The 26,634-nt window shown below is 54.6% G+C and overlaps 10 protein-coding genes across 10 annotated transcripts; 5 read left to right on the top strand and 5 right to left on the bottom strand.

Annotated features, from left to right (window-relative positions):
• Nucleotides 1-1,353: 1,353 nt before the first annotated feature.
• On the bottom strand, nt 1,354-2,259 carry PG997_002701 (uncharacterized protein; the record flags this gene model as incomplete). Its single annotated transcript, XM_066807016.1, has 1 exon — nt 1,354-2,259. One exon carries the CDS (start codon nt 2,257-2,259, stop codon nt 1,354-1,356), a length of 906 nt encoding a protein of 301 aa, XP_066670634.1.
• A 1,554-nt stretch (nt 2,260-3,813) lies between these two features.
• Nucleotides 3,814-5,518, top strand: PG997_002700 (ATP-dependent RNA helicase DHH1; the record flags this gene model as incomplete). The annotated part of the gene is made up of 3 exons (XM_066807015.1): nt 3,814-3,933; nt 4,026-4,574; nt 4,613-5,518. The coding sequence occupies 3 exons, from the start codon at nt 3,814-3,816 to the stop codon at nt 5,516-5,518; spliced, it is 1,575 nt and encodes a 524-aa protein (XP_066670633.1).
• A 1,436-nt stretch (nt 5,519-6,954) lies between these two features.
• PG997_002699 (uncharacterized protein) lies at nt 6,955-8,122 on the bottom strand (the record flags this gene model as incomplete). The annotated part of the gene is made up of 2 exons (XM_066807014.1): nt 6,955-7,982; nt 8,038-8,122. The coding sequence occupies 2 exons, from the start codon at nt 8,120-8,122 to the stop codon at nt 6,955-6,957; spliced, it is 1,113 nt and encodes a 370-aa protein (XP_066670632.1).
• Nucleotides 8,123-8,175: 53 nt separating this feature from the next.
• PG997_002698 (uncharacterized protein) lies at nt 8,176-9,175 on the bottom strand (the record flags this gene model as incomplete). Its single annotated transcript, XM_066807013.1, has 2 exons — nt 8,176-8,725; nt 8,781-9,175. The coding sequence occupies 2 exons, from the start codon at nt 9,173-9,175 to the stop codon at nt 8,176-8,178; spliced, it is 945 nt and encodes a 314-aa protein (XP_066670631.1).
• A 928-nt stretch (nt 9,176-10,103) lies between these two features.
• PG997_002697 (inorganic phosphate transporter) lies at nt 10,104-12,034 on the top strand (the record flags this gene model as incomplete). Its single annotated transcript, XM_066807012.1, has 4 exons — nt 10,104-10,544; nt 10,615-10,914; nt 10,989-11,792; nt 12,002-12,034. 4 exons carry the CDS (start codon nt 10,104-10,106, stop codon nt 12,032-12,034), a joined length of 1,578 nt encoding a protein of 525 aa, XP_066670630.1.
• Nucleotides 12,035-12,923: 889 nt separating this feature from the next.
• On the bottom strand, nt 12,924-14,543 carry PG997_002696 (ankyrin repeat-containing domain protein; the record flags this gene model as incomplete). The annotated part of the gene is made up of 1 exon (XM_066807011.1): nt 12,924-14,543. One exon carries the CDS (start codon nt 14,541-14,543, stop codon nt 12,924-12,926), a length of 1,620 nt encoding a protein of 539 aa, XP_066670629.1.
• A 1,316-nt stretch (nt 14,544-15,859) lies between these two features.
• On the bottom strand, nt 15,860-16,875 carry PG997_002695 (uncharacterized protein; the record flags this gene model as incomplete). Its single annotated transcript, XM_066807010.1, has 3 exons — nt 15,860-16,251; nt 16,498-16,643; nt 16,772-16,875. 3 exons carry the CDS (start codon nt 16,873-16,875, stop codon nt 15,860-15,862), a joined length of 642 nt encoding a protein of 213 aa, XP_066670628.1.
• An 803-nt stretch (nt 16,876-17,678) lies between these two features.
• Nucleotides 17,679-22,082, top strand: PG997_002694 (killer toxin alpha/beta; the record flags this gene model as incomplete). The annotated part of the gene is made up of 8 exons (XM_066807009.1): nt 17,679-18,455; nt 18,610-18,663; nt 18,722-18,755; nt 19,178-19,285; nt 19,469-19,923; nt 19,984-20,191; nt 20,258-21,105; nt 21,234-22,082. The coding sequence occupies 8 exons, from the start codon at nt 17,679-17,681 to the stop codon at nt 22,080-22,082; spliced, it is 3,333 nt and encodes a 1,110-aa protein (XP_066670627.1).
• A 524-nt stretch (nt 22,083-22,606) lies between these two features.
• Nucleotides 22,607-23,977, top strand: PG997_002693 (uncharacterized protein; the record flags this gene model as incomplete). Its single annotated transcript, XM_066807008.1, has 1 exon — nt 22,607-23,977. One exon carries the CDS (start codon nt 22,607-22,609, stop codon nt 23,975-23,977), a length of 1,371 nt encoding a protein of 456 aa, XP_066670626.1.
• A 192-nt stretch (nt 23,978-24,169) lies between these two features.
• On the top strand, nt 24,170-25,450 carry PG997_002692 (uncharacterized protein; the record flags this gene model as incomplete). Its single annotated transcript, XM_066807007.1, has 3 exons — nt 24,170-24,264; nt 24,408-25,266; nt 25,346-25,450. 3 exons carry the CDS (start codon nt 24,170-24,172, stop codon nt 25,448-25,450), a joined length of 1,059 nt encoding a protein of 352 aa, XP_066670625.1.
• Between the last annotated feature and the right edge of the window lie 1,184 nt (nt 25,451-26,634).

The raw sequence follows: 26,634 nt of genomic DNA, 5'->3' as shown, positions 1-26,634 counted from the left end.
ATGAACCGCAAAGCTTAGCCATGTCGTAAGATGTTAGCGCGCCAGCCAGCTCAGAGCCAAACGATGGCGGGACAGCTGAATGACGATCCGTAACGTAAAGTCCCGTCCGCCGTCCGCTCCCTTCTTTTCCCCTTTTCTCCTCTTTTCCAGGCTGGAAATGGAAAAAAAACCCTGCGGGCTGCCGGGACTGCAGAAGAGGAGTAAGCATTGCGCCTCGAGATTGGCAGAGCTTCGACGGGAACGAAACCGACGTCGGTGAAATAGCGCTTATCCTATTCCCTCGACTCTTGGGCTAGCGAAGACGGTTGATGGCAATGAACGATGGGGCGGCAGCTACGAAATGGTAGGGCTGTAGAGGCCGACAACACCAATTAAACCAAAGTGCATAGCCACCCCTATTCCGGCCATTGGGGAGCTGGAGTCGGTAGGTCGGGGGTCTTATTGGCGACCAAGCGACTTACAGGGATCGATTCCGTACCCCACAGCGGTGCATGCGCTAAAAAGCTTGACTTTCTTCCTAAACGATAGCGAGATGTGCCCCCATGGACCCTTGTCGTCAGCAATAGAAGAGGAGTGCAGCGACTAGCAAAACATCCACGTACTTGAATGCAGTGTTTTCTCGCTGGCTGGGGCTGTGTAAGAGCAGCCTCTGCCACACATGGTTCGGTATCGTTTAATTGCCAACTGCGTCTGGCTTTGTCGCCGGTACGGATGCCCGATGGCCGTCCGGGGCATAGTAACGACCGAACGATGACTGGGAGGCCTTCCGTTACGTATCAACTGGGAACAACGCTCGAAAAGCTTTACATAATTTCATAAGCAGTGCTTCGGATACCAACCAATCGATGGTGTCAGAATAAGATGAAATAAGCCGGGTAGTAGTAGATTCCTGTAAGGACTCCAGTGTTCGGGATACCAGCGACGGCATATGGGTACTACGACATCTGCCGATAAGAGTCACCCAGGAATCCGACTGAATTAAAGAGAGGCAGCTGTGATTCTTGGAAATTGTCATGACAAAGGCCTCAGTGTATGACATTGGTCATTAAGTACAGTTTCTTGCAAACCTGCTTCAGGTTTACATGTGACAGGCGTGATATCAATATTACTCGATATCGGGGAGAAAGGACCAGAGCTGCAGCCTAATAACGACAACCAAGTCCTGATAGTAAGTCCATACAATTGGACTCTGCATATAATCTATACCGAGAGATGCTAAAACATCGTAGTCTCATTTACAAAATTAGGCATTGCTTTTATTCTGGCAGTTGCGACCGATGGCAACGCCAAAGCTGGAAAATAAAAGTCCGTCGTCAACTTGGAACGCGGCTTCATGTACGCACAGTCGTACTTTTACTTCGTCTGGGTCGCTGGTGGCGGTTGATGGACAGGGATATTCCACCCTTCCCTCTGTCGCAAGAAGCTTTCCACTCGCTCATGCCGGCTCAGGCCAGTTTGCTCGGTCTTGCGCATCTGTATGTCGTGGCTGATGGCCTCGTGCTTCTGGTCGTGCATCTCGACAAGGCTCATGCTGCCCTTGTTGGCCCTCCTGGCCTGGCCCATGCTGCCCACTAATACGAAAGCGCAGAGGACCACGACGAACATCTCGTTGCTCATGAAGACGGTCTGCTGCTTGGCCTTCTCTCCGTCTCGCTCGCCGTACCACCGCTCCCAATCTTCCCAGGTCGCGTTCATGCTCGGATTGCCCGGTTCGTTCCGCCAAGACTTCTCGGCGTGGCGGTAGGCACTGTTGTCCATGGACAATTTCGAGCCCCAGCCGGCGCCGTATAGGTCGTACGCCCTTTTCTTGGTCGGATCTGAGAGGATCTGGTTGGCGGCTACGACGAGACGGTAGCGCTCGAGTCTGACAGCGTGCGAGAGAGAGTCGGCTTTGCCGGTCTGGATGTGGCGATCGGGGTGGTAGATCTTGACCAAAGTGTAGAAGCGGGCTTTGCTGTAGGGCGCATCGCGCTTCTGGTCGAAGATCTGATACGGGGTGGGGTGCGCGACCGAAGGCCAATCATGATGGCTCACGGAGGTCTCTGATCGTTTAGGAAATGTGTCGGAGACGGTGGCATATCGTCGACGACTAGGCGCTCGCGATAATTGGCAGCTTTGTCGTCGGAGTGAGGGGGGTTTGGAGCTGGATTGGACCGGTCGGAGCGGGTTACATGATGACGTCGTAGACAAGTTGGGCCATATGAAGGTCGGCAGGTTGGAAGAGGAGCAAAGGACGACGGGCGACTTTTTTAAGAGCATTTTGATGGAGAGCTGATAAATTGATTGATGCTACATGGTAGAGAAGTCATGGCTCTGAGGAAAGAGAAGAGGTTGCTGCGAACCAAACGTTGATCAACTGGTGAGTCGGGGGAGATGGATCGGGTCTCGGACAGGATCTATGTCGTAGTTGTTGTAGGGATGGTGTTTCTGCTGTAGTCATCTTACTAACGAAGTAGGTTGGCGAGTTGTTGCGTGCCGTCGCTAGTCGAAACCCAGCAGACTTGCAGACTTGCAGACTTGCCAGGAATCCCCGCGCTCCGAGTCCAAGCGATCGAATGGAGGGGATTTGGAGTGGCCCATGCGCAGCCTACAGAAAGTGTCAAAGTGCTTGACGATGGGGAATTGCAGCCCGTCACAGTCACATGGGCCAAGCTTTGAATGGCCAAAGTTCAAAGCAAACCGCTCAACCGGGTCGACTCCCTTGCCGTCAATGGATGCTAGATACGGCAACATGTATGAGAAAAGGGTAAAAAGAAAGCTGTTGATATGCACATCTAGTTTATGTACATACATAGTCCATCCAATACAATGGGAGACATGCATTCCGTTCAACGTTTATTTGACAGACCGGCGAGACAGGCCGGCCCTTGCTGGTGTCCCGATCTCAGATTCGATAGTTGAGCTGACGGGCGGGTTGATTGGCCGGTTCACGCAGGACCAAAACGCTGCCCTTGTTTTTTTGCTCCAGCTGTAAGACAAAAACCAGGCAAGCAGTGAAGGTGAGTCGTGGGTGAGAGTGGGTGATAGCGGGCTAGGCGGGTGAGCACCCAATCAGTGCCGGGCCTTTAGGTTTCCTCTCCACCAAAGGCCGCTAAAAATCCAACTACGACTACATGCACCGCGCACTGCACACTATCTACACTTCCCATCCCTCACACAAAAACACCCTCCACACACTAACCCTCATTCCTCCAACCGCCACGGTCCATCAACAACCAGCAATCAAACCACGTCTACCACTTCCATCTTGGTCTCGGAGAGCAGCACTCGACCTCCCGCCCGTCCACCTTTCCTACGCATCTTTGCGCCTTGCCTTGCCGAGTGACTCTCGCCATCTCACGGAAGCTTGTTCATCTGCCGGACAGCTTTTTCCAATTTCCACCAACGGCCACTCCTCATCCACCTCTCGTTCAGCTTCACCATCTTGAGGCTGACCAGCTGCAAAACTCCTCATCACAAAGCCCTGTCTTTGTCCCGTTTTTTCATACTCGCGTAGTCCTCCGGACGAGAGCCTCATCGAACCCCGGCCACAAACCCCGCCATCTTACGTCCCACCTCCTGCAAGTAGCAAATTCGGTCCTGCACCGTCTTCTCCAAGGCGCCCCTTCAACGTCGACCTGTCCCGGCCGACTCTCGACTCGATTCTCTACAGTGACTGGCATCCGCGAGTTCATTGAACTCGACCAGTTCCGGCATACCACTCTTCGCCCCTCCTGACGGCCGTTCCTATCCACACATCGGACGGAAGGCCAGCCTTGACCGCTCAATCCAACAAGCCTACCCTACTTTCTCTACACACAACCCACATTCGCCATGACGGACGCATTAGCAGACCAGATGCGGGCCTCAACCCTGGCAGATAACAATGGCTCATCAGAAGAATGGAAGAAGACTTTGAACCTCCCCGCCAGGGACGGCAGACAGCAGACAGAGGTAGGTGCCTGCTCCGGCGGTCCCATTCCCATCCCTCTTGACCCCAGACTTGGAGGTTTTGTAACTGACAAATTGCTTGCCCTTCTGCTTAGGATGTGACGAACACGAAAGGACTCGAATGGGAAGACTTTGCCTTGAAGCGCGACCTATTGATGGGCATTTTCGAAGCCGGCTACGAGAAACCCTCCCCTATCCAAGAAGAATCGATACCCGTGGCCCTGACCGGCCGTGACATCCTCGCCCGAGCAAAGAACGGTACCGGCAAGACCGCCGCTTTTGTTGTCCCTACTCTGCAGCGCATCAACCCCAAAGTCAACAAGATCCAATGTCTCATCCTCGTGCCGACTCGCGAACTTGCGATGCAAACGTCGCAGGTCTGCAAAACCCTCGGAAAACACCTGGGCATCAACGTTATGGTCACCACTGGAGGAACCGGTCTACGAGATGATATTATCCGTCTGCAGGATCCCGTCCACATAGTAGTGGGCACTCCCGGACGTATTCTGGATTTGGCGGGAAAGAACGTGGCCGATCTGAGCGAATGCCCCATGTTCATCATGGACGAAGCTGACAAGCTGCTGTCCCAAGAATTCACCCCCGTCATCGAGCAGCTGCTGCAGTTCCACCCCAAGGACCGCCAGGTCATGCTGTTCTCCGCCACCTTCCTCTGTCCGTCAAGGACTTCTCCGACAAGAACATGTCCAACCCCTACGAAATCAACCTTATGGACGAACTCACCCTTCGTGGAATCACCCAATACTATGCGTTCGTGGAAGAGAAGCAGAAGGTTCACTGCTTGAACACCCTTTTCTCCAAGCTGCAGATCAACCAGTCCATCATCTTCTGCAACTCGACCAACCGTGTGGAGTTGCTGGCCAAGAAGATTACCGAGCTCGGATACTCCTGTTTCTACAGTCATGCCAAGATGGCGCAGCATGCACGAAACCGAGTCTTCCACGACTTCCGCAACGGCGTTTGCCGAAACCTCGTGTGCTCCGATCTCCTGACCCGCGGTATTGATATCCAAGCCGTCAACGTGGTCATCAACTTTGATTTCCCCAAGAACGCCGAGACCTACCTCCATCGAATTGGTCGATCCGGTCGTTACGGTCATCTTGGTCTGGCTATCAACCTGATCAACTGGGAAGACCGCTTCAACCTCTACAACATCGAGCGCGATTTGGGCACCGAGATCCAGCCCATCCCCGCCACCATCGATAAGGCCCTCTACGTTTACGAGAACCCCGAAAACATCCCTCGACCGGCCAACACCCTGCCGTCGAGGCAGCAGCAGCAAGCATCTTCCGGCACTGCCCAGAGGAATTCACAGGACCAACCCCAGCGTCAGCCCACCGTGCCTGGCGCTTCCCAGGGTCGCGGCCAGCAGCCGCAAGGGCCGTCTGATTTCCGTGGCCAGCCACAGCAACAGCAGCAGCAGCAGCAGCAGCCCGATGGTCAGCCCCGTCAATACCGTGGTAACAACAACCACCGTGGCGGAGGTCGCGGGCGTGGTGGCTACCAGGGTCGTGGTGGATACAACAACTACGGCAGAGGAAGGGGCCAGCAGCCCCAGCAAACCGCCTAATTGTTCCACCACCACAATACTTCGGCAGGCCACATCCACCAAGACTTTGCGCAAGTTCAGCGTGGCCAACGTTTTTCTTTTCCCCTCCCTCATCTACATTGTACATAATTCCCTTCTTATTTGGCTTGTTGATCTGTATCATACCCATCGCGCCGTCTGCATTGGTTCTCTGTTTTTCTCCAGAAACGTCCCTTGGAAGGGTTTTTTTTTATCATAAAGAAGATTTCTCGAGATGCATCTGAGGACTGGAGGCCCAAGCACGGTAGGGCGGGAATGATTAATCAAAAGTGGCGTTCTGGCGTTTTTGGCAAATTTCATGGAAGCACGGCGACCAAGGCGAACTCGGTCTCCTGGGCAGGGTCGGTCCTTCAACGGATGCTGCTGGGCTTTGCTCTTGGTTGGCAAGGCAAGGCAGAGTGGTTGATACGAATAGGGTAATGACGACTCGGATGACACGCGATTGCGCAACCGGGCGGGTTGGCACTCAACGTTGCATTTTCATTCACATGCTTGGGGCATGGTCGGTTCTTGTCTATCCATATTATGCGACGGACAGGAGGGGATGGCATTGAATACCTCGATTCATATCGTGTGATACGGTATATACGTGGTTCTTGGAGCGGAACAAGAAGGGGAGGGCTGCAGCTGGCCGCCTGGTGTGCTCCCCTACTCTTATAGAATGTCGGTCATACATTCTTGGACACCAGCGAAGGTCCCATCTCAATTCAATGGGGTGAGACTTGGCTGGCGTGGAAATCAAATGTCCGCACTCTTTCGGCGACGGACTCGACAATCTGGACTCAAGTTGGCATCCACTGTCGGTCGAAGCATCTATCTCTGGATTGATGGCTCGACAGACAGACTGTGCCTCCTTGCATGGTCTACCCAATCGATGAGAAAAAACGACGAAAAAAATACTTTTTCTGGAGGAGACGCTGGATCGGCGAGAGGGCTTTTTCGCACCAGTCAACTACGGTTTTGCATCCGTCCTACATGGGTGTAATTGGCAGTCCTGGTAGGCTCTCTGGTCGTCTGAGCAATATGTAGTGGCTTTAATATATGTCACGTTCTCCTTCAGCTTTACGTGTTTCAGGCTGACCTTGACATATGCTGACTTGTAGATGATGGGTTATGGTGACGGTAAGTTGACAGTCAGGGCATTTTTATCATACGGCTCAATTGATGATGCCCATGTAAAAGTACCTAGGTAGGTATTAGGTGAAAAGGGGGAGCTTTCCTTGAGCGTTCCTTGGTGGGGCAGCAGCGCGGGGCAGCCGTGGGCTTGGCAGGCAGGTGCCAAATAACCGTTCATTGCTCCTTCCCCTTCCCGAACCAAGATAATGTAAACTGGATACTTCATATTATTATTACTATCACATTACGACATTTTAATTCCGAGTTGACCATTCCGACATGTCCTTTTTTCCAGTCGGGATTTACGGAGGCTCGTCGTGTACTTGCCTCGACCCCAGACTAGCATCTTTAGGGAATGGCCATGCCTGTCCCTCTTGATGCTGAAGTGCGGGTGTTCCAGGGAAGTGATATCGTGAAAACGCGCGATACTGCTCACTTTGCGACCCCCGTCGCGTTGTCGGGCTCGTTGGCCCCCTGTCCTGGGTAGATAGGTCCAACTGGGTGGCCGCGACAGGGGGTTGCGGGCTGGTCTGCCCGTCGGGGCTCCTTCGTGCCAAGATGGACCCTGGCTGGTGCACGTCATAGCATGCCTTGATGAACTTGCCTCGCACTGCATCGCCGTGCCAGTCAGTATCCAAACCATGATCGTCATTACGAATGGGAGCTCGGGATGGTTTACTTACACATGGACGTCTGGAATTCAATCTCCAGGTACCCCAGGCGCTGGACGTTGGTGGGAGGGACCTCGCCTTTCTGTTCGTATAGCACCGATGTCGTCCGGCCGCTGACTGAAGGCGATCGGGATCTGCCCGAGTTTCTTCGCATGATTCTCTCGCCGAATGACGGTCTCCTCGTCGGCTGTTCATCCACGTCGGGGCCGTATTCGAGATCGCTTTCTGGCGAATACATCCGCAAGAGGAGCCGGGTCTCCCCTTGAGCTCGGGCGACCGCTTGAACCAGCGGATCTTGTACTCGACGTGGTGGCTGCCGTGGCCCTTTTCGTGGTGGGCGAATGACAGGATCGGCGAGTCGTCCGTCGCGTCCGTCCGCCAGATCTTGAGGTGCACGTCCTTGGCGATGTACTTCTCCTCGCGCGAGTGCACCACCAGCGCCTGCACCATCTCGAGGAACTGCCGGTTGCGCACCCGGCGCTGGAACGTCTCACGGTCCGGCTTGTGGGTGAAGTAGTACCGCGGGATCTCCTGCGTCGTGCGGGTGCCGCTGCCGTCGGTGATCTCGAAGGTGTGTTTCGTGCTTCGGGGCAGGAAGGACACCTCCAGTGTCTTGTCGTTGGGCTTCGTGTACGGTATCCGCGTCTCGTTGCGCGGGACTTGGGTTTGGAGTCAGCAGATGTAACATCTTCTTATCGGGAAGGGATTACTTACTAAAGTGCCGCAGCCGAAGGCCCGCCATGGTCCATTCGACGATTCTGAATTCGCCAGTTTCTTGGACGGAGTATCGATCGGACATGAGGTCGATTTGGCCGCTTGATAAAAGGACGCTGCTCGACATTAACACTGTTCTCATTCTCGGGGGAGAGGGGGAGGGTGTATTAACAGTTTCAACGGTCGGCCTTGGATCCCGTTTTGAACCACTGTGATCTCCTCAGGGGCGGATCGAAGCTGTGGTGACCATACCGGCTGGTCGTCGCGGCGTGGTCGGCCTTCTGGAAGACCAGTCGGGTCATCTTGGACGTCTTCTTCATCTTCCGCAATTGATGCTGGATAGCTGGTTGACCCATTTATCCCATGACTTGATGTCGGCGACAAGAACGACGATGTACCGTTGCACTCCACTCTGGACGACCGAGAACTCGCTGGACCGGTGTCCTCCAGAAGTGGTACTACCAGCTGTTCCAGACTTGAGGTGACGGAAAGCGGTCGCGACGGAACGTCCAAGATCGGCGGGCGTGGATTAGGCAAGCTGATGCTCCCACCATCGGTCAGAGTCTCGCCCGTCAATCGTCTTTGGGGTATTGGTTCAGGAGATGCAACTAGTTGATCCCCATGGCTTATGCGACGTCGATTCGGCCGGGACACTGCTATCTCATCAACCAGTCTGTCGCTGTGGTTCCTATTAGTCACAAAGCAGTTGCGATGGCAGGTTCACGGACAAGCTGCCCACTTACATAAGTTCGACGTTCATGTAAGTACTGAGCTCCTGGAAGTGGTCGTCGATACGCTTGTTGAAGCCTTCCAACCGACTCTCGCTGAAAAGGAACCCGGTGCGCTGTACGGCTACCCGGATCCCTGATTTGGAGGACAGAGTCGCTTCGTAATCATTGAGGAATGCCTTGCATTCTCTCAGGGTCGTGGCCGTCCCCAGGTACTGAGCATTTAGGAGCGCGATCCCGGACTTGGCGATCTTCTGCAGAAGCTCATGGAGGCCCTGCAGTCGCACGTTGAGACGTTGGAGCTTCTTCACGCTTGGATCGTGCCCGAAGAATTCATCGTACACTTTCAATCCTAGTTTCAACGCCGACGTTGACAGCTCGATGATGGACACGATGTTGCTTGGGTCCATGTCGATTTCCGATAAACTAAAACTAGGATGTAGGTACGGAGTCAAGAGGTTCGGGTGGAGGAGGAACGCTGGGTCAAGCCCACGCGCGATTGCGACATCAACCCTGCCTGCCATAAAAAGGAACAGGCAAGTGGGCGGGGCCACCTCTCAGCCTTTCCAGCCCTCGTGTCTTACAATCGGGCGCACTGTCATCAGATAGATGGTCATTTGTGATGTGTGCAGAGGGTGCTGCCTGCGGCTCTCAAGATCCTGATGCCGGGGCTATTTTTAAGTGAAGGCGGCTGCATGGCATGGCGGGTTCTGGCCAATGGCGGGGGCCCGGCTCGGCCACGTTTTCGCATCAACGGTCGAGAGCCCCAAACATCCAAACGCACCACCTCATGGACCAAAATCGATAGTCCGGACGGCCAAGCTCGTTTAAGTCTGTCCCAGGAGCGCGGTAGGAGTGTCAGCCCAGATACTCGGTGCCGCAAACGAGGTCGTCGGCATCTGATCTGGATCGGTGACAGAGCCCAGCCTCAAAGCCAAGCGAGAGCTGAAGGCTGACTCCAACTGTCGCTAAGCAGGGGCCTCGGTGAAGAGAGGAGAGCCAGCCACAGCCGCAATGGGCGAGAGATTGATGGCCGCCTACGGGGCGACTGTCGCGGGCTTATATGACGCGGTTCACCACGCATGGTACGGCCGTTTCGTTTCGTTGATGTGTCCATCGTCCATCTTCTGATAACGTTCTTCGGCGATCAATCTCTTTGCCACATTGACTTGGGCTCCACACTCGAATACCGTAATGGGGAACTATTTTTCCAGTCTCGATCATGATATACGTCATATCGAGGAAGTGATCACTTATGTAAGTAACATCCTGGTCGTCCATCCACTTACGTCTTCGGGAGGATCCCGATCGCTGGCCCCAGCAATTGGCACCGTCACAATGGCTAACAGAGCTCGGCAGGACCCACTGGACCCGGAAGCCGCCGTGCGGTCCGTGATTGATCGTCCCGGGCTGGACGGCTTCAAGTGGAAGGTTTGGTGGGTCGCCGCCTCCGGCTTCTTCACCACGTCCTACAGCATCTTCGCCACCAACGTGATCAACCCGGCCCTCAGCTACGTCTACCCGGAGTGCCAGCATGGCTCGGACACGTCCTTGGTCATCAACATGGCCACCTTGGCCGGCACCACGGTCGGCATGATCGTGTTCGGGCTCTTGGCCGACGCGTACGGTCGCAAGAGCGTGTACGGCATCGAGCTGTGCATTGTCGTCATTGCGACGATTGGCATGACCACTGCGTCCACTGGATATGCTGGCACTATGAACATTTACGGCTGGATTGGCTTCTGGCGGTGCCTGCTTGGGTTTGGATTGGGTGCCGAGGTGAGTGAGCCTGTCACTTTGCCATTGACTGACAAAGTGCACTTGGGGCGGCGTACTGACTGCGATCTAGTATCCCCTTTCTGCGGTGATCTCGGCAGAATGGTCATCTACCAAGTCCCGAGCGAGGATGATGGCGGCCGTGTTCTTGATGCAGTCTGTCGGCCAAGTGGCTGCGAACGGGTTCGGCCTGGCGATCCTCGTGGGCGTTAGTAAGCAGATGGGCATCAACCCCGACGGGAACGACGTGGAAACTGCACGCATTATCGACGTTGCCTGGAGGATCATCATTGGCATCGCGGCGCTGCCCGCCTTGGTTTCGTTGTTCCTCCGACGCCTGATCCCCGAGACCCCCTTTACTTGGCCAAGACAGGTAGAGTTGCGGCGGCCACCGAGGCGGCCGGACAGATCTACGCTCCTGATGTCTCTATCCTACTTAACGAGCAGGAGGGACTCATGGCCACGGAGCGTCATTCGACCAAGCCGACACGGGGTATGAAAAAAGTGCGCCAGGGCTGGTTTGGTTCGGTCGCCGCATATCTTGGTGGCGCCAGGGACTACCTCCGGCAAAAGGATCGCTGGCGAGCACTGCTCGGCGTCATGATCACTTGGTTCCTGCTCGATGTAGCCTACTATGGTCTCGGGCTCGATAGTCCCAAGACGATCTCTACCATCTGGCTGTCCAGCACGCCACCGAGCTCGAATCTGACCAACCCGGCCCTGTATCGGCCCGGCGCTTGTCCCAGTTCCAACACGACCACGTGGAAGGCCGACCCGTCGCAGCCCGACATCTCTATCTACCGCATGCTCAAGCAGGACAGCGTCCGAAACATCGAGACCATCTCGTCGGGCACGCTCCTGGGCAGCGTCGTGGTCCTGCTGGCCATCGACTACCTGCCGCGCGTGACGTGGATGGCGTGGACCTTTGTCGCGCTCGCGGCCCTCTTCGCCGTCAACGGCGGCACCTTCTTCGTCACGTTCGAGACGGACAAGCACGCGCTGACCGTCACCCTCTACGTCCTGGCCCAGGTCCTGTTCAACCTCGGGCCCAACACCATGACCTTCATCGTGCCCGCCGAGCTCTTCGGCACCGAGTTCCGCGCCGCCTTCTACGGCCTCGCGGCGGCGGCGGGCAAGCTGGGGGCTATTTTGGCGCAGCTCCTGCTGCGGCTCGTCGTCTTTAAGGAGCACCCGGGCGGGGGCGATAGCAATAGCGGTGGCAACGGCGCTGGTGGCGCTGGCGAGGACCCGGTTTGGAACCCGGGTTGGAATAGGGCTAAGTTCGCGGGGCTGCTGCTGGGGTTTTGCCCAGCCATGTTGTTGGGGGCCTTCGTCACGTGGGTCTGGATTCCCGAGGTCCAGTTCCCGCGCGGGCACGGCCATGGATCGGATGGGTATCGCCACCACCACCGCCACCACCGTCTAGTCCCGTCGTCCTCGCACGTGCGTGACAATAACAGTGGAATGGAAAGCGCTACGGACGAGAGCGGTGATAATGAGGACGATCAGTCGGATGACGGTGGTAGTGGTGGTGGTGCTGTTGGGGGGAGGGAGAGCCGAGGCAGCAGACGCGGCGGCGGCGGCGGGGCGACGTTTCGCGAGTTGTTGAAGCTGCCCAACCGGCCGCTGGAGCATATCGAGAAGTGCCCCGGCGAGGGGCAGATCTTGGGGGCGCGGAGGAATTTGGCGCGGCTGTTTCGGAGGAGGGTGACGCCGAGGCGGAGGGGGGGCGGGGAGCAGCACCGGGAGTCGACGTGGCAGTGTGCGGGAGGATGGGCATGGGGAAGGACATCTTGCGGATGTGTTTAGAGATGGGCGCATCCATAGTAGTAATGGTATGGGTGGTGGCGAGATGATGGAGATTGAGCTGAGGGACCGGTAATCACTGATACTTACATACATACTTACTTACTTCATCTGTCGGTATTTATGCCTCCATCCAACAGTTGCTTGGTGCCTTATGCAGGCAAATTTTACGTGTCACGCCTTTTCCATGAGACTGTAACCCGCGAGGCCGTCATCAACTAGTTCAATTTCCATATTCTTCGGCCACCATACACAAATTGGCCATGGCCATCAATACTGCCCCTGACTTACTATCTGCTCAGTCATTATCCCTTCTACAGAATTAGACCAGCTTCGTCGCTGGGAACCCTTTGGTCAAACCGCACAGCAGGACGCTACTTTGGATCTGGCGAGTAATGGATTGGTTATAGGGAGAATGGAAGTTCCTTTTATACAATTCCATATATGCTACCTCTCGCTAAAGCAATACAGTATATCATTACGAAACCCTACTGAATCCACCACCCGTAAGCTACCAACTTCGTGTTTCAAATATTACAATCAGTATGTTCCACGAGAATCTGCTACCACCCGAACTCACTCCGGCACCTTTGGAGAACGGGCTTCTCTTCTCAGTACTTCCACAGCCCGAGCTGTAAACGGCTCCTCTCCGCCATACCGAAGCAGCATGGCCTCTGCCATCTTCAGGGGCGTTTGTTTCGCCTCGTTCTGCTGTGATGGATCAGCGCCCGCGGCCAGCAGGTAGGGAAGCCCTTGGGTGACGTGCCACCAGTGGCGGCCCTTGGCGAACTCGTGGAGTGCCGTGTTATTGCCGGGCTCAATTTCGTTTTCTTCGGACCAAAATAAACCCGGGTGGTCGATCTCGGCATCGAAGAATGCCTGTCCGGACCGGCTCTTGGCGTTGAGGTTCATGGTTTTGCCCGTGACATCCTTCTTCCCCACGAGTAGTCGCATGACATCCATGTTGGGCAGCTCCCGCCTAGCGGCCACCACCAGGATCGGATCTGCCGAACCGCCCACGCCCCTGCGTCCCTCATGTTGGGCATGCGAGCAAGATTTGGTAACCTTGGGCCCGTAATAGTCGGATTCGAGTAACGTTGCGAGGAGCTGAGCGAACCCATGCTGGGCAAGTAACCGCGCGACCCTGCCGACTTCCTCCTCCGCGAGCACCGGGAACGGTGGACCACCCTGTTGGAACATCCGCTGAAGAATGTCGTGCTCTCTTCGTCGTAGCAGATACTCGACGACGTCGAAGCCGATGTGGCTCCCAGGAACACACCCGCGCTGCTCGTTCGCAAACTCTGCCACACGCCGACGTAGGGACTCACTCAATTCATTGTCGGAGGGCATTGATGAGGGTTGTCCCTTGTTTCCAGTACCAATGAACAGTTGGTGACGGAAAACGCGTTCAGTATATGCAAACCTCTTGGATTTGCATCGTTCAAGGCATATGGCCATTTGCGCCTCAACTGATCGCGACCCATCCGCCTCGCCTCGCTTGAGCAATGCATCGTAAAGCAAGGCGATGATATCCTCGAGGCGTGTGACATCTTGGGCCGAGCGTATGCTGAGAGCTCGCTTCCAATGGCTTTCAAATGTCTCCTCCAAGTACTTGGTCAACGTCCTTCCTGGAGCAACCCACGGTCGCAGCGAATCGTGTAACTTAAGACCGCCCACCGCATACTCGTCCCATGTTCGAGGTATGGCGGTCTTCCAGAGCCATTCGGAGTCGAACAGGTCGGGTTTGCGCCAGTCCGCCCACAGCGCCTGCTCCTTCTCGAACTCGGTGCATGCGTCCAGCACCGTAAGGCCCTGATTGTCTTTCAGGGTCGGGTCTGCGCCCGCGGATAGCAGGAGGGACACCGTCTCGTAGCGTCCAGAGCGGCACGCGTGGTGCAGTGGCGTACGGCCGAGCTGGTCTCTAGCATCCAGGTGACGTTGTTGCTCTCCTGTGGAGGTGGTCTTGGAAGCGTCGAGTGCATCTATCAACATGCCAACGATATTGCTCTCGCGCGCACGAGCGGCCAGGTGTAGCGACGTCAAACCCTCAAGTGTGGCGCCCGCCGGGTCGGCGCCAGCCGCCAAAAGCTGGTGGACCAGGTCTTCGGACAACATAGAAGCCACGTGTAGCGGCCTGATGCCCTCGTGGTCGCACGCATCGACGTTTTTGGTCTGCCGGATAATCCATTTCACCATCTCCCCGCGGTTGGCTGGGGATCAGGGTCCCAGTATCCGACACTGCAAAGAACATGCAGAGGCAGTCTGCCGACAGAGTTGGGCTGATTGACGTCCACACCGGCCCGAAGCAGCTTTTCTAACTCTGCCACAGGGGGCCCGGCAATGGCTGCTTCGTGGAAGGCAGTACCCCGGTCCGATGTCGACATAATGTACCGTATGAGTAGAGTCCTGCGTGTAATTGGGGGAGCGGCGGCAATGGCTCTCGGGTTTAACAGAACTGGGCGTGCCCGACAGAACGCCGCAGATGGGGCAGACACGAGTGGAATCGGAAAGAAAAAGCGCGTCATTTTCTGTCATGCGACTTCTACAAAAGTACTGACCGTAGGCAGTCAGCAGTTCATATGACGGGAAAGATGCAGGCTGCTTGTGTTACAGCAACATAGATTGGTGTCGGGTGGCTAAAAGGAAGGACGCATAAGCTGAAAGGTGGGTGAAAAGGAGGAGAACATGTTCAATGCCGTCCAAGCAATATATTTTAGTCTCTGTCAGTGTAACCATAGCCGTCTGTCTTGGCCAATGAACAACAGATGGTACCAGGCTACTTATTCTTTGGTAACAGCGTCAGCAATACGTGGTGCAGGTTCGTTTCCTGCAGTCAACAATTAGATTATATCATATACGAAACATACCTACGGGTGGCCGCCAAACACCCTACAGCTACAGGCATGAGTTTGCGTAGGCACCATCACACCCACAGATAAAGTGTCATAGGTGATTGGAGACTGCTCCAGCCGATGGACTATTATCCAATCAATATGGCCACTGCAATCAGCTCACCAGTTGGTGGCGTATCCGATGAACCTTGGATCCATGCACTTTCTCTCTTTCGCAATGAATCGCACTAGTAAAGTGAGCGTCGAACCAAGTGGCCGTCTACGTGACTTTATTTCGGTGGTAAATTGGGACTTGAATGAGCAGAAGTAGCGAAATCATTGATGTCATCAGATCTCGAATAACGGGTGGTGCTGGTATAGATGGGTATTGACAAAGTAGCTAGCGAGGGTTGTGTGGAAATACACGCCCCACGGGACAGAATGTGTTAAAACAGCCCAGGGCATTACAACCTTGGAAGCTTGCAACCGATTGCTAGTATATTCTTCGCAGAATTCCTGATTGCCTTTAGATGTGCCTTAGCGATATCATCATTCGCAAACCAGTCGCTATTAACTTTGACAATTTGATCTAGTGCGTCGTTGGGACCGTTTTTTAGTGTTCTCGCAAGATCAATCCGCTGGAAGGTCACTCCAAACGGCTTAACTGTGTGGGGGCTCGTTTCAATAGGTCAACTTTTTCTGCCAGGCTTCAAGCTTGAACCGCTCCTGGTCTGCGTAGTGAAGTTCCAAAACGCCCTGGGCAGTCTCTTTGCCTAGGTTGAAAATCCGAGACTGGTAGCTGTTGAGTTTGCCATCCCGCGAAGACGAGAGTTGGTTCAGTGGGGCTCCCAACTTGGCCTGGATATCGAGGTAGCCCAGTTGCGGGTTGCTAGGGAGTATCTTGGCTGGATCGATCTTGCTTGCCGGCTCGTAGTACCTGCCCTTCTTGGTCCTGATGTCGAAACGAGCTGCGTGAATCTTAGCAGCCAAGTCCTTCGCGCTTAGCGTCGTGATGTCGCTAGGCATGCTGGGCCAGATATGATACCCCTTTGGGGACGGCGTGTTGGAGGGGCCTATCGGCTCACGTTGTTAGTATTTTTGGTTCGATCACAAGAAAAGCGGACAGCGCCGCAGGTTCTCGCAGTATACGGACTTCTGACTGGGTTGAAAACTTCAGCTGTCATCTCCTTGAGATACCATAACTCGAGCTGTCTTGGTGCTTGGGAAATTCGATAACACTTCAGTAATATCTTTGCTGCTGCCCCGATTTCCATCAAATGCACTAGGGCGACAAAATAATTTACTGAAAAGCACCTCACCTTGCCAGTTGTATAGCAGAAACTCGGACAGTGTGCATCTACCACCAGGACGGCTACCCACACACCCTGGCGAGATTGTGTACTGTCTCTTGCCACTTCCCGGGTCATATTCCTCTTCGGCCAAGTAGTCAAGGTATTCCAAGGCCCTGCAGGTAGTTTCAACGATGTTAGTCAGTCTAAAGACGTAGTAAACTTCATGTCTGCTAGGAGACGAATGCTTCTCTCAAGAAATCCTATATACGCTTGCTGGGGCAAAAGAAAAGGGAAGGCGTACCTTTCTACCGAATGGGCAACCTCAGATCCTGCAATGGCATGCTTCACGTGTAGGAGCAGAACGGGGAGCAAGATAAAGAAAATGTTGAGGGTGTTGAACTTCATCCTGCTTTCGAATAGATCTACGAATGGTGATGTGTAATAAACAGCTTTCTAGTGAAGTCAAAACCAACAAACTTCTTTGTATATGACGGTGATTGAGCAAATGTCATGCTGCCCTGGGACGTTGGGGTATCTAGATGGGTCGCACAACTTGACGATAGTGTCAGCCAGAGCGGCTATGGGCAATGGTAGGGTGGCACGACATGTCTCATCAGTTTAACCGGCTCTCCTAGGGGAGACACATGCTTATATGCAATCACACTGTTTGGCAATTCAACTGTGGCATCTGACCCTATGCCATAAATGAAAGGTCCGCTCTAGGCTCTGAAATAAGTCCTATGACCGGATATAGCCAGAAGAAGTCATGCCATTTTGATCAACCCTTCTCGTATATGTGGCTAGCCTGACTTGCTGACGTCGAACGGGGCAAGCTTTGCCGATCATGATTCTGAAAAGAGGGCAAAGCTTGCGAACGGCAAATCATTGTCATGCTTAGCTGGTGTCACACACCTGCTATAAGACTATCTGTCCAAATTTGTCCCGCTGGTAGCCATTCCGCATCCCATGATGATCTATTCGATGTCCAGTCCCTCAGATCTCGGATAGCATGAGCGCAAGTCGTTTGGGCTGACTCTACTGGTACTAAATAATAACTATCCCATCCCTAGTCTCTAGTAACGGTTCATCGACTGGTGGCAGATACCCAGTCTTGTTCAACCAAAATGGTCTTCTTTAGCTATTCTCCTCTCTTAGTTTTGCGGGTAGTCTTGGTGTATTGGCTTGGGTCTTCCCGAGAAGATACCGCCATGGCCGCGGGCGCTTCGTCTCCATCCATCCCCTCTCTAGATGGCTGTCCCAGTGTATGTAGCAGCACTGCCTATGCTTCGTGGACCCTGTATGAAGACATTCAACGCCTACGACTCTGCGACCGACACATGCGTCTTGAGTTCGCTCTCGGGGGTGGCAACGACAAGCAGGCTGAAGACATAGCTGTTCTCGCCTGTACACTGGATGAACGTAGCTTACGACCGCGCGATTCAATCACCATTGACTCTAATACTCTGTGTGTTACTGACGCCGGCCCAGTAAGTGTATCCCTTGAAGTTGCCAAAGCCGGAGATGGGATGAACTTTACCTTCGTCACTGCGGATGCGCTCGCGCAAATCGCAAGCTATATGGGTGCGGACTGCGACATGAAACAGACCTTTTCATATGGCTTGGGAACCTTGGTGGGAGTGTTTTCAGGCGCGGCTGTTGACAATGGTGGGAGCGTCTCAACTGTGCTTTCAGAAGCCATTGCCATTGCCAACAACAGCGACACCGGTGCGCCTGAGTCTATGTTTCTCCAGCGCTGTCCCAAAGAAGGGAACTCGAAACATATCTTCGGCGTTGCCATCAATAACGGTGGCGACTTTGACTGGGTACAGTCAGCTATTCAATCCTGGAGCAATGGGGACTGTCTCAACTCCTCATCGTTGAAGTCACCCGAGCTCAGTGTCTCCAACGTTACCTTCTACGAATATACCCACCCACCCACCAATCTTTCGAGCATTGTTCCAAACAATCTGACAGCAACCCTGACTGTAAGTTCTTCAACAACTCAGTCTCAGTCAGTCACCACTACGACGTCTTCCCCCTCTACAACCAGAGCTACCACCACAACAAGTATCGTGCCACCTGGGCCGACGCAAACTGGTATCATCAGTACTTGCAACAAATACGCCTTACCCGAATCAGGGCAAGGGTGCTGGGACTTCGCTAACGCCCACGGTATCTCGGTGGATCAACTTTGTAAGTTCCATTCGTCTTCAAGTCATGCAGTCAGCGCTGAACGCTCAACTCTCCACAGATACTTGGAACCCAGCTATTGGACAGTGTCAGAAGTAGGTAAACCCTCCAGACAGTTGACTGGGGAACCAAGCCCTGCTAACCATTTCTGTTTCCATAGTTTCTGGCTGGGTACGGCATACTGCATTGGTATATCCGGTCCCGTATTGGAGAAGCGGGCGGATTGTTCTACCATCAAGGTATTCTCCGGTGATTCGTGCGCTGCGCTGGCATCAAGATGTGGTATCTCAGGGGACCAATTCTCCAAATACAACCCCAACATATGCGGGACCCTCGTCCCAGGGCAGCGAGTTTGTTGCTCGGCCGGCACCTTGCCGGACATTACACCAAAACCGTACAATAACGGGTCATGCTATGCCGTGAGTCACCTTTGGGTCTTTCGCAACAATTTATGAGTCCTGTTGACCAACCGCCATATAGTACACTGTACAGAAATACCAGAGCTGTTAGACCATAGGTGCAGAATATGGCCTGACCAACCAGAAGATTGAGTCCTTCAACAACAAGACAACATGGGGCTGGTTTGGCTGCAACAACCTTCCCGCGCTACTGACGATATGCTTAAGTACGGGCAAACCGCCATTGCCCAATGCGGTCGCCAATGCGCAATGCGGACCTACTGTACCTTGAACCCAAATGCCAACAAACGGCACTGCCATCACTGACTTGAACCCCTGCCCTTTGAACGCGTGTTGTAACATGTGGGGTCAATGCGGAATAACCCCTGATTACTGCACGAACCACACAGGCCCGGCCGGTAATCCAGGGACGGCGCCTAAAGGCGAAAACGGTTGCATCTCCCACTGTGGCACCGAGATCGTCAACAAGGGTAGCGGACCGGCAAATGTCATCAGTATCGGCTATTATGAGTCGTGGAATTGGGACCGTCCCTGCCTCAACATGCGGGCAGCATCCATAGACAGCTCTCAGTATACCCATATCCACTGGGCCTTTGCAACGATTTCGAACACATACGAGGTGGTAATCAACGACTCTTATTCCCAGTGGAAGGATTTCAAGGACATTCATGTTAAACGCATCGTCTCGTTTGGCGGCTGGGGTTACTCGACCGAACCGGCCACCTATGACAGGTTGCGGCAGGCGATGACCCCAAGCAACCGAAACTCCTTCATTAACAACATTGTTAACTTCTTGAACAAAGAGGGCATCGATGGTGTCGATTTTGACTGGGAGTACCCAGGTGTAAGTCTACCACAAAACCCCGTTATCATGTCCACCTCCCTGACCCCAGCATTATCATAGGCACCTGATATCCCAGGAATCCCTCCCGGACTGCCCAGCGACGGTCCTAACTATCTTGCGTTCCTGACCGCACTTCGAGGCAAGATACCTTCGGGAAAGACCATGTCGTTTGCAGCGCCCGCCTCGTTTTGGTATCTCAAACAGTTTCCTGTCAAAGACATGGCCAAACTCGTTGATTACATAGTCTATATGACGTATGATCTCCACGGTAAGAACCTGTGATCACCTCACTCATAACTTGCAGTGATCTATTACTTACATGTTTTGAACATAGGACAATGGGATTACGGCAATAAGTGGGCACAAGATGGCTGCGAGACGGGCAGCTGTCTCCGAAGTCATGTCAATCTGACAGAGACTATGCTTACGCTGGCCATGATCACGAAAGCTGGTGTGCCCACTAAGCAGATCGCAGTCGGCATCTCGAGTTATGGAAGGTCGTTCAAGATGGCCCAAGCCGGGTGTACTGGACCACTGTGCACATTTACCGCGAATGCCGACAACAGCTCTCAGGCCGAGCCGGGGGAGTGTACTGCCACGCCTGGCTACATATCTAACGCGGAAATCAACAACATCATCATTGCCAATACCTCGACGGGCGTTAAATCCTGGTACGACTCCAAGACTGACAGCAACTACGCGGTCTGGGGAGGTACGCAGTGGGTTGCTTACATGACCGAAGACGTTAAGGCCAGCCGCAAGTCGCGATGGCAAGGTCTCAACTTCGCCGGGACCATTGACTGGGCTGTCGATCTCGCGGAGTATACCGGAGATGATGGCTCAGCCGACGGATCTTGCGATCCAGAGGAAGACGAAGTTGATGACTGCCCTGACGACGGAGCATTCGGAGCTCCATTGGTTACATGCGATGATTCCCCGTCTGGGCATTTCGATGACTTATCCGACTCCACTATCGCCAGCTGGCCGGTAGAATGTGCTCCTCAGTATACGTTGCAACTGCTCGCCGGGCTGCTGAAGGATTCCATGTCTCAGTATGATGACCTGATGAAGCAGCATTATGACAAGAAGTTCAAGGTGTACGCCAAAGCGGTGGCCGGCAGCGCCAATAAGCAGTTTCACGACTTCATGATGAAACATAGCAATGAGTACTTCACGTGTGAAGTCATGGAGATATCCATGTGCTGCAGTTACTGTCACGACTGCAAGTACTGTTTCAAGGGGAGTGCTACTCAAAGCGCCGACGCGACGAGTCTCTGGTGCAAGGCCCCACCCTAAATGAACGACTACAGAATGAGGAAGAAGTAGTAGTAGAGGAAGAAGAAGCGCAAGATATGGATGAAAATTTCTTCTCCAACTCTACTTACTACTCGATCATTCAGCGTCGTGGCGACTACTACCCAGGCATGAACCGCCATCTTGTCACGAGCATGAAGAAGATCAAGGAGCCGTGCCCGCCCGACTACTCGCAGCGTGGGTACGGGCCCAAAAACCCATACCACCAGAGCGTGTACTGGACGCTGGACAGCAGCAAGGCCGACGCCTTCTACGCGGCGCTGCTGGACGAAACGGGTGTGCCCAAGAGCAAAGTGGGCTTCGGCCTGCACACCAACGCCGACATGTGCAGCGGTTCGGGCCACAAGGTGGGCGACGGCGCCTCCTGCTGGGACACCGGGTACGAGTTCGCGGCGCCTTTCCCCAAGGATTACGGCGCCGAAGACGTGACCAACCCCAAGGAGCTGGCACAGAAGGGCCTGAGTAACAGCGCCGACCTGCCGGGCCAGCTGGCCGACGCGGTGGCGCAGATGCGGACCGACACGTACCTGGGCGCCAGTGGGTACGACGTCGTCGACGCCGTGGCGCTGCCAATCCTGATGATCGTGCAGGGGGTCGAGAGCATGGCGATGGTGGTGCAGACGGCCGACAAGATCGAGGAGGAGGAGCGCAAGGCCATCATACTGGCCTTCATCAGCGCCATCCTCTTCTTCGTCCCCATCGCGGGCGAGGTCCTGGGCACCGTTGCTGAGCTCGCCGACATCGGCGCCATCATCTCCGTCATGGGCGCCGTGGGCAACGCCGCGTTCGACGTCTATACCATCGTCGACGACCCCAGAACGCGCCCCTGGCTATCGTGGGCCTGATCATGGCGCCCCTCGCGCTAGCGGACGTCGCCACCGTGACCAAGGCGGCGCAGATCCGGCGTGGGATGAAGGCGGATGATGTGGCCAAGCTGGGGGAGCGAGTGGGACAACGCATGAACAAGCTCAAGGCCATAACTGGCACATGTAGTGCTTAAGCCAGATCGCGCGGGCTGCAGCTTGAGTCGCTAGCGAAATCGCGCAATTGTAGAGTTTCTCCCTAAGGGTTCTTTAACATGCTAAGTAATATATCAAATGAACTCGAAATGATACTACCCCCTGAATGTCGTGCGCCATTTGCCCTCAGGTACGTCTGGTTACGAGGGACGTTCATTTAAGATTTTTAGTCTCCGCCCAAATCATAAGCCAATGTCTTGGTGTCAGTCCGTGATTTGCTGGTGGAGCATCTTGACTCGTGATACCAAGCTAAAGTAAGTAGTAAGCAAACCCTCTTTTGCTGCTTATCATCCCTTTTAGAGGGGTAACAATTATTTCTCCCACAAAAACCCACATCCCCTACAAATCCGATGACTACGCTTCCAGGCTCGACACAAGGTCTGGACGACTACACTGCGAGCCTGTGCGATCTACTCGAGTCCCCACTGGTGCGTCAGGTCACGGGCGGCATTCACGTCAACGATGCCCTGATTTACAATGCCTGGGATGCGCTGCCCAAGGAGTGGACTGCCTGGTGGTCATCGCTACCTGACCATCGGCTCGCGCAGCACCACCTGATTGACAGCATTGGTGGTGACACCCATACACCGATCGCTGTTGTGCCAGGTATCGGAAGCCCGCCCGACTCACTCACAGAATGGCTGGAAAAGCTTCGTTCGGCGTCTTTACCCCGGGCGCAGCGTGCAGGGCCCTGCATTGACTTGCCGCCTGATCTAGCTGCTCCGATGAACACCAAGAAGACAGCCGAGGTGTCGGTAGCTGCAGCTTTCATACGAGATGCATGCGCCGAGAGAAGGATCACTCGTGTGATTGATATTGGCTCGGGCCAAGGCTACCTGTCAGTTACGCTCGCTCATCTGAATCCGGAACTCCGGGTGCTCGCCATTGATGGCAGCGAGTCACAAATCGCGGCATCAAAGTCGTCCGCTGCGGCCTTGGGCATCCCTGAGGAAAAGCTCGCTCACCTGGTTCGCTATGTGGATAGGAAGACGCCCGTCTTGGCCGAGGAGATGGCGGCATGGGCGGGCGGGCAGAAATGCATTCTTGTCGGACTACACGCTTGCGGTCAGCTTTCCGAGCACATGCTGCGATACTTCACCCAGCTTCCATTCATTGACTCTCTCGCGGCTGTAGGGTGCTGCTACAACCACATCACCCCGCGCTCCGCCGAATGCCCAGATGGCTTCCCCATCAGTGCGAGACTGCGGGACAGAGATGTCACATTAAGTGCGACCGCTCTGATGACAGGCTGCCAGGCGCCCAACAACTGGGAGAGAACGGACTTGAGCAGCCCGGACTCGACTTTCTCGAACCGGCGCCTTTACCGTGCGATTTTCGAAAAGCTTCTTCACGATAAGAAAATCGATATCTCGGCCAAGAGTCGCACACCCTGGGGTATCAGGAAGGGCGACACTACAAGCTTCGTCAAGTTTGCGCAGAGGGCTATGCACAGCCTCGGGATTGATGATATTGAAGTTTCCGACTCAGAGCTCGCCGAGTACGACGCGAAGTACCGGCACTGCAAGGGCCAAATCGCAATACTCTGGACCCTCAGCGTGCTGTGCTGCAAGCTGGTGGAGAGCGTCATCGCTCTGGATCGCTACTGTTACCTGGTCGAGCAGGGGACTCAGCATGTCGACGTCGTGCCAATCTTCGATTACAGTATCTCGCCAAGGAACCTGATGATGGTAGCCAGAAAAGAAGCAGGAAGCTCTGATTGAGTAGATTTCCCTCCCAGCCTCCGAGTCTTGGCAGCCTGTTGGAGACGCAAATGAGAATCAAGCCACCCACGTGTTTGCTTCAGGCACCCAACGCTAAAACTGCCCCGCGCGCTCCAACTGTTATGGAAAAGCTCTTCGTCGCAACAGCAGCCCATAGATTCGTGGTCAATGGGCAAGATTGGAATCTGCATCATGGCCGACGACGACGAGTTCGACTGGTACGACGAGTTCGACGACGACGAGTTCGACTCGTACGACGAGTTCGACAACGAACAAGAGTACGATGAGTACTTACGCCCACTTCCAGAGACATGGAGTGCTCCCTACTGCCGATACTGTGGGTTTGACTTCGAGATTGACCAATCGGTCCTGGCCGGCACGTTGAACCCCCCAAAGCCCAAGACTAACGCACGTGTACATGAACACGCAGGCCTGACGAGAAACCCACAGTGACCAGAGGCGGCCTGGTGTCTAAGCCATACATGCACCAATTGAAGACGCCGCTGCCCAAACAAGTGTTTCCGGGGTGGTCGGGGGAAATGTCCGATTTGATGGTCCCCGTCCGCTTCTTCGTCGACTGGCTGGACGGGCGACCCTACGGCTGCCACGTCGCGTGCTTCGAGGTCGCCGTGCCCAAGTTCCTGGACGTCGCCCAGTCCCTGCTGTACTTCCGCATGACGGAGCGCGGGCTCGCGATGTCGCGCAGGTGCAACGAGCGGCGCTTCGCCTGGATGCGGGAGCAGCTGGCGTCGTGCCTCAGGCTCCGGCACCCGGTGCTGCCCCTGGAGCTGTGCCTCATGATCTCGGATGACCTCGTGCCGGAATACGCCGTCGCAGGGCTTGTGAGCCAGTGGCCGCACGTCGATGCCCAGGAGGCTGAACGGCAACGCCAGTGGTATCTGGGCCTTCCCCGCATGGGACGCACTGCTTTCGACAACAACCGCGGGCGGACTCGGGTGGACCGGACGGCCGACGTCTGGGCTCGGTACGTGCACATTGACGGTGTCCGCTACGTCGCCAGCCTATCCAATGAAAGGAATGGCAACGACAACGACGACAGCTCCTCGGCGGCACAACAGCAACAAGGTCACGTCGCAGAGGTGAAGGTGCACGCGGCCGGCGAGCCCGCGGCCGGCATCAGCATGGTGGAGGACCATCTCGGCATCACCGACTTGCAGTTCTTCCGGGACAAGCCGGTGTTCGGGCACGATTGGACGGTCGAGTACGTGGACACGCGGTGGCGCAGTTTGAAATTTGGCGATGGCTCGTTCATCAGTACCGTTTCGGATGTGGGTCAATCCTCTCTTCTTATGTATTCGTGAGGCTTGCTTGCTTGCTTGCTTGCCTGCTGACTTGCTATTGCGGCAGAGTGTGAAGTTGCGTGACATCACCGACGCTAAACCGGATTCCGGAGCTGGTGGCGGGGCAGGCCGCGACAAGAACAACGGCGAGGGATCTGATTCAGCGAACTGAAATGGGAAAGACTTGTTGATTTGAAGAGCCACGGGACTTTGGGCTGGAGAGCAAGTGAAGACTGTAACGACCAGCGGTGGACTGGAGGAAGCCTAAAATAGCACTGATTGGTTTTAATGGAAGTACTTTACAATGTCTCATGAACATGGCGCATATTCACATTTCTCTCAATTTCTAGACATGACCGTCAACGTAGCCCCCTTATTGGTAATAATCTTAATAATAGCATGGACTAGCCGCTTCAGCGATGGCAGACCCTCGAAGACACGATGGAAGTCTAAGAATGGTCTTTCATGCTCGTTCTTGCATCTCATAACAAGTAAAGCAGCTCGTCAACTATTCCTGGATCAAGTACCAACTAGCTGCCAGCTCCATGTTGCTACCATGACAACGAACGGGATAGTCTACCAAGTCCCACGACCCCCTCCCGCAATAGCGACAAGGGTCTGCCGGAGGCATGAGCGAACATGCAATGCCGATAGCGGTAGGAGGGACGCAAGTGCACTCGGCCAAGGCGACATGCTTTGAGCAAGCAGAAAATTTGAAGTGAAAGGAAGAAAACAAAACAAACAGAACGACAAGCGCGTCGTGCGCTGGCAACGTCACACAAGTCGTCTTCTCCGCGTCGCGCCTGGACAGTCGCAGTTTGATTGGCATTCTACGTCATTTCGAGTCACACAGTTACAGAGTTACGTGGCAAACCCCCTTCCATCATGCCACTATCTGAATTTCCCAGATCCGACGTCGTCTAGGAAACCGCCTGCTGTAGATTGATCCTAGGAGCCTTCATCGCGAAGTAAACAACAGCCCGCGTCGAAAACACTAGCTTCAACTCTTACCTATCATCATCATTCAACCAACGATTGCGTAACGCTTGTCACCCACAGAGCATCCACAAGCCAGCTGCTGCGCAAGAAGGGTTTTGCCCGCCGAAGTTTCCATTGTACGACGAAGCTCATCCGGGGCGATGGACGTCGACGAGGATGTGCTCCCTGACAGTCAGTACGACTGGCCAGATGATGGCTGCTTTGACACCCAGGTCGGCTACGACTCAGATTATGGTAGCGTTTTTCCCTTTCTACACACTAGTTTCTTTTCGAGAGTATCAACGACCTCACCTCGGATTGTCTGTTTGATTGTAGATCTTTCAGGCTTCCTGTCATGTGGTGGTTGCTGGACCGAGG

The sequence above is a fragment of the Apiospora hydei genome, assembly GCF_038363865.1.
Source record: "Apiospora hydei strain CBS 114990 chromosome Unknown utg000004l_segment0_segment0, whole genome shotgun sequence".
Classification (NCBI taxonomy): Eukaryota; Fungi; Ascomycota; class Sordariomycetes; order Amphisphaeriales; family Apiosporaceae; genus Apiospora; species Apiospora hydei.
The sequence above is the reverse complement of the archived record's forward strand: the minus strand, read 5'-3'. Positions and strand labels throughout refer to the sequence as shown.